Source organism: Leucoraja erinacea, chromosome 24, assembly GCF_028641065.1.
Source record: "Leucoraja erinacea ecotype New England chromosome 24, Leri_hhj_1, whole genome shotgun sequence".
NCBI classification, from domain to species: domain Eukaryota; kingdom Metazoa; phylum Chordata; class Chondrichthyes; order Rajiformes; family Rajidae; genus Leucoraja; species Leucoraja erinaceus.
In genome coordinates, this window is record NC_073400.1 from 5,615,761 (window position 1) to 5,627,527 (window position 11,767).

The 11,767-nt window shown below is 42.6% G+C and overlaps 1 protein-coding gene across 2 annotated transcripts in view; it reads left to right on the forward strand.

Annotated features, from left to right (window-relative positions):
• Positions 1-8,363, forward strand: part of LOC129708592 (ras association domain-containing protein 8-like) — a 52,613-nt gene extending 44,250 nt beyond the window's left edge. Inside the window, exons 4-5 of one of the 2 annotated variants that reach the window (XM_055654420.1) lie at positions 3,678-3,804; positions 6,688-8,362. In XM_055654420.1, coding sequence (XP_055510395.1) covers positions 3,678-3,804; positions 6,688-6,797 — 237 coding nt within the window. In that variant the 3' untranslated portion in view covers positions 6,798-8,362. Of the gene's footprint in view, positions 1-3,677; positions 3,805-6,687 lie in introns of both variants that reach the window. The other variant, XM_055654421.1, reaches the window with a different exon arrangement.
• The last annotated feature ends 3,404 nt before the right edge of the window (positions 8,364-11,767 follow it).

The following is an 11,767-nucleotide window of genomic DNA, read 5'->3' on the forward strand; positions in this document are numbered from 1 at the left end:
ACACAGTATGCTGGAGTGACTCAGCGGGTCAAGCAGCATCTCTGGAGAACATAGGTAGGTGATGTTTGGGGTCGGGGCCCTTCTTCCTGCTGCTGAAGACTGAAGAAGGGTCCCCTCCTGAGACCTCACCTATCTATGTTCTCCAGAGAGGCTGCTTGACCCACTGAATTACTCCAGCGATTTGTGGCATTCCCTTTGATCTTGGATAGACCTCGTAAATCATGACTGCCTTCACTACCCTATCACCAGGAATGTTCTCCATAAGAAGATTCCAATGGAAAACTAGATTGGAAAGAATCAAGTATTGTCCTTTCAGTTCTGTAATGTAGAAACAAAACCAGGATATGGAGCCTCCCGGGCTGATTTACCAACCAACAACCACATTCAAATTCTTTGTTCAAAATGTCGTGGCTTCTTCAATCTTATTCAGTTTCTAAGCTCCAAGTAGCCTTGATATTCATAGCTCTGTGGAGGGAGTCCTACATTTTCACTAATCTTTATGTGAAGAAGTGCAGTGCAATTTTCATTCTGAGTGGCCTGCCTCTAATACAACTTTATTCGCTTGTTCCTGATTTAAGAAATGAGCCAGGTGGAGCTCAGTGGATGCACTCTCATGTCTTTGCAGAACCCTGTGAATACAAGCTCGCCATGATAGCATGAGCAAAATTGGTTTGAAACTGAGGAAGTTCTACGCTACTGGAGGAGCAGATTTTTGTGGGGGACAGTGGGGGGGAAATTGGGGGGGGGGGGGGGGGGGGGGGGGGGGGGTAAGGGATGGGCGAAGGAGGAAGGGAAAAGGGAGAGGGGATAGAGGGAATGGAGGTGGAAAGGGGTGGGGAAGAGGGGGAGGGAAAAGGAAGGGGAAGGGGGAAGAAGATAAAGGTTTAGAATGAAATCCTGTGTGCTGATTTAGAATTAATAGAACATACATCCTATATATTTCAAAGTGGTGAAGGGAATTCTCTCAATATCATGAGCAATATTTATACCTCAGTCAGTTTCAGGTCATTGTTAGTGTGAGTTTGCTGTATAAAACGGGCTGTTTTGTTTCTGTTACAGTAATGTTCATACTTTAGCAGAACAAAAGTTTGTGAAGGCTACAAGATTGTGTGAGAGCCACACAAGACTTCCTTTCATTTACTTTCCCAACAAACAAAATAATTTCCCCACATCTGCTCTAACAGATCTTATAACATTGGGTACAATTCAACCAAAATACTCTTTCCATTTGTAAAATGTAAGGAAGTAAATTGTGATGTATATGTAATATAAATGCCAGTGCCCCTAATATAAATGCCTGTGCCTCGTGATTGAGGTCAGGTGACCTTCGAGAGGTTTCCGTGGGTTGTTCAGATTAAAGCTTACTTACAAGATGTCGGACGTGTTGTCTTTGTGCTAGTCACAACAGGGCCTTACGTGGTCTCAAACTTTACATGGTGTCAGAAGTGGGATACAAACTAAAGAAAAGAATGGCAGGACTCAAGCCTCCGGGGCCACTCTCCATGCAAGGAAATTTGGCCAAGAATTATAAGGACTGGATAAGGGCATTCCAGCTCTACAAGGCGGCAACAGAACTAACAAATAAACCAGATAAAATTCGCTGTGCAACATTCTTCCACGTTGCCGGGCCGGCAGCTCAGGAGATTTATGAGACCTTTGAGTTTGCCCAGGAAGAAAATGACAAAATACAACCGCTGAAGAATAAGTTTCAGACATACTGTGAACCAAAAAAGAACTTAACTGCCTCAAGATATATCTTTAAATACACGTAATCAGAGGCGAGGGGAGACCTTCTCCAGCCACCTGACTGCAGTGAAGTCTTTAGCCAAAGATTTCGAGTTTGGCATTATCCATGACTCATTGCTGCGAGAAAGAATTGTCTGCGGCATCACCAGCCAGCCACTCCGGGAAAAACTACTACAATGCAATGATTTAACACTGGAAAAATGCAGTGACATGTGTCTGATAACTGAAGCAGCAGCCGAACAGATGAAGCAGATTGCCCCAACCGCCATCGACACCGAAGAGACTGTTGATTACGTGAAATGGGACAGTGCCAGTCGCCCATGGGGCCGAGGCAGGGATTCGCGACCCAGACAACCACAGACAGAAATCAGTGATTCTGGTAAGGATACCGTCTGCCGCTCATGCACCCGCAGGCATAAAGGCAACTACTGCCCTGCTCAGTACATGAGATGTTATACATGCGGAGAGATTGGACATCTTTCCAGATCCCCCGACTGCCCGGTAAATAGAGCGCCCAACAGCCGCCCTCGTCCCCGACAATATGACCGACTAATCAGACAAAAGGCCGGGGACTGGAGCCGTGACGTCCGCGACGTTGAGTTCCAGATGAACACTTCACCGCTGCCTGAGGCAGTGAACGACGATGTTGATGTCTTCTACATTGACACCGTGACTGATGCTGTGATTGAGTCAATGCGTGAATGGGGACAGTTGTGCAGCATACTTCAATGAGAAGGCAACGCCGAGCCGCTGCCACGCCTGGAGCACCAACACCATGTTTCATGCCAAACCAACCAAGTGGCAACGTGGCCTTATTGCAAGAGAAAACCTGTCCCCTCGGAGCTACGTCATCTCTACACCGAGCGGTACTGAGTTCTGGAGAAACAGGAAGGACATAGACCTACGCACAAAGCAGCTGAGCCATGCCCTGGCAACACGCAGCAGACAAGTGCGAACATTCTCCCACAAGAAGGAACCCCTCTCCCAGAAGGAGCTAGTCTCCCAGATTCGAGAGAACTATCACAGCCCGCATCACAAGGTTCTGTGGTGGGGGAATCGGCTCAAAGCGAGCCAAGCCACAATCGCACACAACAGAAATACACACAGAACGAGTTGGAAATACGACTTGCACGAGAAGTGGGCGATTGTCAAAACCCCCAACTTGACTTGTTATGTAAAATTGTTGGGCAATTATTTTATAGTTTTGTAGTATGAAGAGCATTGTGTTATTTGGGGTACTTTATCCACATTAAATTGATTAAAGGTTCAAGTTATTAGTTTTGACCAACATTGAAGGAGGAGATGTTAGGTAATTTAAGGGAAGGGGGAGAATTGTAATTAAAGTAAAGGGGGAGATGTGATGTATATGTAATATAAATGCCAGTGCCCTTTAATATAAATGCCTGTGCCTCGTGATTGAGGTCAGGTGGCCTTCGAGAAGTTTCCGTGGGTTGTTCAGATTAAAGCTTACTTACAAGATGTCGGGCGTGTTGTCTTTGTGCTAGTCATAACAGGGCCTTACGTGGTCTCAAATTTTACAAAATTATCTGTAATCTTGGTGTTAAAAACACTGAGTCCTGCTACCATTCTGGTGATGAGAGACTTTGCTCACCCTATTCATTCTGGCACAGTGGCCCAGTGCTAGCTACAGTCTTACAGTGTTAGAGACCCGGGTTCGTTCCTGAACACGGGTGCTGTCTGTACGGAGTTTGTATGTTCTGCGTGACCTGCTTGGGTTTTCTCCGAGATCTTTGGTTTGCTCCCACACTCCAAAGATGTATAGGTTTGTAGGTTAATTGGCTTGGCATAAATGTAAAATTGTCCCTAGTGAGCGCGGCGATTGCTGGTCGGTGTGGACTCGATGAGCCAAAGAGCCTGTTTCCTCGCTGTATCACGAAACTAAACTAACAACTTATTTTTCCCTCATGCAGAGGAAACACTGTGAACTGGAAGATCTGACCAAAGAGCTCCGCCAGGCAAACCTCCTCCAATTCATTCAGCGGACAGGCACTAAGATCAGCATCCTCCCTGCACAGGAGGGATGTACTGAGGTCATAGGTGAGTGCGAACAGGAGAAACTGGATCAAGAGAATGCCTTACTGACTGTCAAACTTACCCATCATTTAATAATCCTGCCTCATCCATTTTTATTCCCAAATGGTGCACCCGGCAATTTATGGAAAGGTCAAAATCTAATCTCTCAGTCTTGAAAATACTCAACAGCTAAAATCCATTCTGCTGGAAATAGAGAATTCCACAGATTTACAAACCTTTGTGGAGATGGTGTTCTCATCTCACTGTTAAATGGCAGATTTAAAAAACATCTATTCCCCCTCTATTTTTTGCGGGGCAAGTTTCTTTATGCGGTGGATGTTGGGTATCTGGAACCTGCTGCTGGGAATGATGGTGCAAGCGGCAACAATGGTGGAGTTTGAGAGGCTTTTTAATACGTGCATTGATTATGCAGGTAATGGATCATGAGCAGGCAGATGGGATTAGTTTAATTTGGCGTCCTGTTTGGCACAGACATTGTGGGCTGAAGGGCCTGTTCTTGTGCTGTACTGTTCTATGTTCTAGTTTTGAATTCTTCAGCTGGAGGAAACAATTCCTCTCAGAATCTCATGTGTCTCATTGAAACCACATGGTTTTACTACATTTACTTTGAAGCATGAGGGGGAAAACCGTTTCGTCAGCCACTTTTTTTGATCGCCTCCACCGTGTCTGCGATGAACTTCAGCTCACAATCGACTGTCGGAGAGAAATCCTTCCACATTAGATGGGAGATCAAAGTCTGAAGGCGCATGGTGTCTAAATCCCCTACCCGGGGAAGAACAATTTCAGCAACCGACTTACCATTCCCCTGGAGGGGAGCTCACTTTTACAGTATAAAACTTTGACCGCCGGCCCGGCCTAAAGCCTGAACCTGGTTGGGCAATGGAAAAGCTCTAATGGAGGAGGTCACCACAAACATTTGTTCCATTTGTCTTCCTAATTTCTTGCAAATTAACATTCTGTGAACCAAATTACCAAGATCATCCTGTGGGACATTTATAAGTGTCCCACCATTCAAGAAATAATTTATTTCAACCAAAGAGACTCATTTTTCACACACTATACCATGTGCTCATTCACATTAGCCATACACGTTCTCTTGCAGGATCTTTTTTTTTCAGTCAGTTTAGTTAATTGTCATGTGTACCAAGGTACAGTGAAAAGTTTTTGCTGTGTGCTGTCCAGTCAGCAGAAAGACAATACACGATTCCAGTCAAGCCATTTACAGTGTATAGATGCATGATAAGGGAATAACGTTTAGTGCAAGGTAAAGCCAGCAAAGTCTGATCAAGGATTACCTGACGGTCATCAAAGATAGTCGTTCAGCACTGCTCTCTGGTTGAGGTAGGATGATTACGTTGACTGATAAAAGCTGGGAAGAAACTGTCCCTGAATCTGGAGGTGTGCGTTTTCACACTTCTATACTCTTTGTCTGATGGGAAAGGAGAGGAGTGGCCATGGTGCCTTTGTATCCTCCGATTTGACTGAACTAATCGCATAATTAGCACATCCTGGTAAAATGTTTTTCAATAATTATTATTCTAATTGGTCTGGGACACACATTTGTTTGTTCACTTGGATCCCAAAAATGAATTTGGAAATCCTGCAGAGAGCACGTTTCCACACAAATCCTGATAGGAAGCACATGGGAAAATAAAAGCCTGTGAAATGTGGGAATCATTCGATTTCCACTTACGGCAAAATCTGGCCTGTTGTGAATATTTACAGTGCATTATTATAGGTTGCACTTCTTTAGGTTGTAATCGTAGGCCCGCCTCAGTCTGACCATGGGTGATGCATCCTAGTTGTTGGCTGCTTGCTCCAAACCTTGGCTGGAGCAGCGTCGTTTGTGGCTGAAGAGACCAATGTGGGAGTGACATTCTCTGTGGCAAAGGTCACATTTGTGTGTGGTCTCTGGTTTGTTGAAGTTGCTGCGCTCCTCTCTGCGCGCCCGCTTGTCTGCCGCTGCTTTCAACAGTTTCTCTTCCCCCGTTTTGAGATGTTGGTTCAGGGTACCTCTCCACTGTAATAGATTTCTAGTATCTCAGACAAATCTTTACTTTACATCATTAAGTCTCGACACATGATCCAATATTCCTGAAGTTCAGCCTCTTTGATGTACATGCCAGGTTAATGCATCAATTCACAAGGGTTTTGTACAAAGATGTACAAGTAAGTACAATGGGAGTTCAAAAAGGACATGGATATATTTCTATCTCCATGGTGATTTGAGACCTGGCTTGGACCTGGCTGTAATGATCCAATCAATAAGGTTGGTTTAAATAGCTATTTAAAGTTGTCTTTCGTTCAAATTACAGTTCAGAATTAATGAAATATAGTCAGAGTGATACAGTATGGAAACAGGCCCTTCACCCCAACTTGCCCACACTGGCCAACATGTCCCAGCTCCACTCGTCCCACCTGCCCGCGTTTGGTCACATCCCTCCAAATGTGTCCTATCCATGTACCTGTCTTAACTGTTTCTTAAATGTTGGGATAGTCCCTGTTTCAACTACCTCCCCTGGCAGCTTGTTCCATACACCCACAACCCTTTGTGCAAAAACGTTACCCCTCAGATTCCCATAAAATCTTTTCCCCTTCACATTAAACCTATGTTCGCTGGTCCTCGATTCACTTACTCTGGGCAAGTGACTCTGGGCCTACCTGATCTATTCCTCTCATGATTTTCCATCAAAATCACCCCTCATCCTCCTGCGCTCCAAGGAATAGAGTCCCGCCTGCTCAACCTCTCCCTATAGCTCAGACCCTCCAGCCCTGGCAACATCCTTGTAAACATTCTCTGTACCTTCTCTTTTAATTCTTTGATGACTCATTTCTTGTATGAATGTAGGATGTATTTTTATCTACCTTTGTTCTCTTCTTCCACAGATCCTCACTTCCATCTTGACTCCCTCAAGCGTGACATGCTTCCTGCCAAAACCAAGGATCTTCAGAGCTCATTGATCTCCACTTTTAACCAAGAAGGGATTTATGTATAACTCTTTCATCTTACAATGATTTTGATTCTTTTACGTACAGCAGGGGGTCACTCCAACATGCATACCTTGTTCTAACAGCTTTAGCTCTGATGATGTTAATTGGTGTTAGATAAGAATACATAATTGAAGCTCTGGAGGTTTGAGAAAGGGACTTGCTTTCGTCTGAGTATGAAATGCGCTTCAAGGCTCGCATCACAAGAAGGCAACCTGTATCCTGTTGTATCATGGATTTTGATCTGGGACGTAGATTTGCAACTGAAATTCTGACAATAACAGCATATACATAGATAGATATATAGATATGATGATGAAAATGATGCTGAACATAGCATGTATATATTGAAGGTACACAAAAATGCTGGAGAAACTCAGCGGGTGCAGCAGCATCTATGGAGCGAAGGAGATAGGCAACGTTTCAGGCCGAAATTTGTGTACCTTCGATTTTCCAGCATTTGCAGTTCCTTCTTAAACACAATGTATATATTGAAACCAGCCATTGTGAAGCACCAGCAAGACTATCTGAATTGTGCACTGAAATGAACTATTTGTGTACACCATGCTGAACAATTAATTTAATACCTATGGCACAGCATGTGGTAGGGTACACATCATTCTGACACCATTTTATAATTCATAAAGTTCTGGACATGAAGTGTACTTGGTTCACTCCAGTGCACTTGAATATGTAATTGGAACCAAGAACAGCATTATATTGTTGTGGAAACAATATATTCAGTAGCTGTTTATATAGAGATCTGATATCGAGACTGTGACTAATAGGATGCATATTATACTTGAATCTCCATAAGTCTGACAATGTAATTAACAAACAAATTGTCAAATCCACTGCAGTGCAATGAGATCTTGTTTATGTATATGGATCAGTGCTGAGGTTGCATCAAATTTTATTCAGCACAGTAGATGTAGCATTGAAAATACTGTACATTAAGTAAATTTAGAAAATGTTACAAATACGGGAGTGCTGAGTGATTACAGTTAAAGCATTTATTTTTTCATAAATAAATTCCTAAGTTTTCCAACAGCAGGAGAGCGCTTAGTGTTATTGGCCCAGAAAGTACACGAATGAGCTTGTGACCATAAAGAAAGAAGCTCTATCATTACTGACAGGAATTAAGAATTATTTCTACCGTAATGAATATGTTCATAAGTGGAAGGAGCAGAATTAGGCCATTTGGCCCATCAGGTCTACTCTGCCATTCAATCATGGATGATCTATCTCTCCCTCTTAACCCCATTCTCCTGCCTTCTCCCCCATAACCCCTGACACCTGTACTAATCAAGAATCTATCTATCTCTCCCTTAAAAATATCCATTGACTTGGCCTCCACAGCCGTCTGTGGCAATGAATTCCACAGATTCACCACCCTCTTGACTAAAGAAAGTCCTCCTCATCTCCTTCCTAAAGGAACGTCCTTTAATTATCAGGTTATGATCTCTGGTCCTAGATTCTCCCGCAGATGAAAACTAGTGGAATAGGATGAAAAAAATCCAGCTTTAGGTCAGCTAGTGCTACAGATTATATACAGTTCACTTCCATATATTCAACTGATTGCCCAGTTGATAGACTGATTCTTAAAACTAGTGTACTATATTATCAATCCAGGCTACAAATGTGGAGGGAAATTTACAGCCAACACCCTTTGTCTAGACTGAACGAGTAGAGGGAAAATATAAAAAGGTGGATGGAGTGGGGTGGTGGAAGGGGAGAGAGCAGGCAAGCTATAATAGGTTAATACAGGTGAGGAGGGTTTGATTAGCAAATAGCAGTTAGGTGGAATGAACAGTTTACAAAGAATTGACACAAATGCTGGAGCAACTCAGCGGGTTTTTTGAAGAAGGGTGTCGACCCAAAATGTCACCCATTCATTCTCTTCAGAGATGCTGCCTGCCCCGCTGAGTTACTCCAACATTTTGTGTGTATCTTCGGGGTAAGCCTGCATCCACAGTTCCTTCCTACAGTTTACAGAGGATCCTCCCCCCAACTGATAGTTATCATTGTTATCTCCACCCTTCCATCCCCCACCTGCCAAACAGGAGTCAGCAACCCCACCGACTAATCGACTCCAAACATTCATTAGCATCTCTACGAAGTGGTTAGATCTGATCTACCCTTCCACTCACTTTCCGCAGGGCCTCGCTGTTAATGCAGGGATACACCTTGATAGATTATCTGCAATGACCAATGTGGATCAAGAGTTAAAAGTCAAGAGTGTTTAATTATCTACCAGAAACTGAATGATGGAATTCCTATTTGCAGTAGCATCACAGTTCTATAAACACAATTTATAGATAACATAAGTTCAATTAAAAAAAACAATATTAGAGGCTTTTAGATAGGCACATGGAAGTGCAGGGAATGGAGAGATATGGATCATGTACAGACAGATGAGATCAGATACTGCATCTCCCCAATCTTTGAAGGAAGTAGCGGCATTGATAGGGTCTCTTTAGCTTTGCATCAGTGTACTGGACCAAAGGTACATCTTCAGAGATATGCACACCTAGGTACTTGAAGATATTGATTCTCTCTACTGCCTCCCTGTCAATGAAGACAAATTCATGGATCATCGGCCTGGCTCTTCCTCAGACGACATCCAGCTCATTGGTTTTACTAATGTCAGGAGCAAGGCGGTTGTTCTAGCACTATCCAATCAGACTACTCTCTCCTATACTCCGATTCATCATTATCCGTCATTCGTTTAACAACAATTGTGTCATCAATTAAATAAAAGATGGCGTGTTTCTGCACTCTGGTATTTTTTACAGTAATACACCAATACCACCTTTCACTTGGAGATGCAATTAACTGGAATCTTGAGCAACAATAAAGTGCTGGGGGAACTCAACAGGCCTGACAAATGTAGAGGAAAATGAACAGATGTTTTGGGCCGGGACCCTTCTTCAGACTCAAAATGTCATCTATCCACTTCCCTCCACAGATGTTGCCTAACCCACAAAATGCCTCTAGAATTTTGTATTTTGCTCCACCTATCATTTACCAGCTCTTGTCCCACACTGTCCCCTCACCTTCTTCTACTAGATATCTCTCCTCTACTCCAAAGATAGACACAAAAAGCTGGAGTAACTCAGTGGATCAAATAGCATCTCCGGAGAAAAGGAATAGGTGACGTTTCGGGTCGAGATCCTTCTTCATAAATCTCCTCTACTCTAGTATTGAAGAAGGGTCCTGATCAGAAACATTGTCCATCTCCTTCCATAGATCCTGTCTGACCTGCTGAGTTCCTTCAGCAGCTTGTTTATTCATCTAACTAATATGTTTCCCTTTCACTTGTCTTCTGTCTGATCTGGTCTTGTACTGTGGATCTTGAGGACTCTAACTAATATGAATCAAACTAGCAAGGCCATATAAATTGCAGCAGGGATTCAGCACTTTCAAAGCCAGTGCAATATTAAAGGCTCCCTAGCACCCAGGCAGGAAAATCAAAGAACAAAACAGTAATATGAAGGATTGTTTCTTATTGATGTATATATGGATTAATCCTGACTCCAACCCATGCAAATTTAGTGATATTGAAACCACATTACCTCACCAAATTGTGTAGTATGGACTTGCTTGAACATTTGTGGAAATATTAAGGAACACCATCTCATCTTTCAAGTAAAATATTATATATTTAAAACCCATTATTCTTTAACTAGATAACGGTATTTAATGATCAGAAGATAGACACAAAAAGCTGCAGTAACTCAGCGGGTCAGACAGAATCTCTGGAGAAAAGGAACAGGTGACATTTCGGGTCGAGACCCTTCTTCGGACTCCACAGAAGGGGATCAGTGAGAGAGGGTGTTGTAGAACTCTCGTCGGAGAGAGAGGAGAACTTCTTCAAAGTAGGAATATCTTGAGGAGATTTCATCCCTGTCCCATAGTAGTCTGTAGATTAAGCACCCGGAGACATTGGCATAGTTTAGCCACATTCATAGTCTCCTCATGACTATTGTGCGCATCCCACAAGCATTCTGAACACAGTAAAAAAAAAGATCTTCGCAATGAATCCTGAATGGTGCATACATTAATTTGACGTTCGGAACAGTACAAAGCACAGGGCTAAAAATTATATACAGCAACTTAAACTGGTCACATATAGCAGGTGCAGTGGTATCAACACATGCTCAGTTGATAATTGGCAGTAGCATTTAAAAAACAGTGATGACACTAGATCTTTGCTGAATAACAACCTGCTGCTGTTCAGTTTCAGTGAAATGCATTGAGCACCCTCATTTGCAGTTCTTTAAAGGCATACATTCATTTGGGGCGCGGCTGATTGACAGATTGCTGCATAATCACTGAAGTCTACTGAAAGCTAGTGGAGTTAACATGTGTGACAGTAGTGTCTTTCATTGACAGCAGAGAAGCAGTAGGATTCAGTGAAGCTGTTGTCCAAGCCTCAAAACACAGCAATGTTCAAATGTGAAAAAAATCTTATCTGAAGAAACCATTTGTATCTAGGAATGACAGTTTACTTTGGAAAACTGCAGTATGTGTTTACCAGAATATTCACCATGGCAAAAAGTTAAATTAATGGGTCGGGTTGCACAGGCTAGGCATATTTTTATTTGACTAGTCTAAAGGGCTTATTTGAAGTTTTCTGCAGATCCAATTTGATAAGGTAAATACATAGAAAACAAAATTGGGATTTATAATTTGTTGTTAGGCATGGGCATTAATATTTTTTGTAGAGTTGGGACTTTAAATGGCATTGAAACAAATCAACCCATGATTTAAAAGGATGTTGGAACACAGTAAAATAGCTCAAAGTTTATTCCTGCTTCAGCATTGCTGCCTTAGTTCTATTGTACCTTTTTTCCACTGCAGAACTGGGTTCTTATTGTCCTCTAAGTTTCACCTTCCAGATAAGAAATGTCCTCCTGTAAGTCATTTAAAATATTCATCTCCACATCCATGCCTGTTTTCAGTCATAGTATCATTC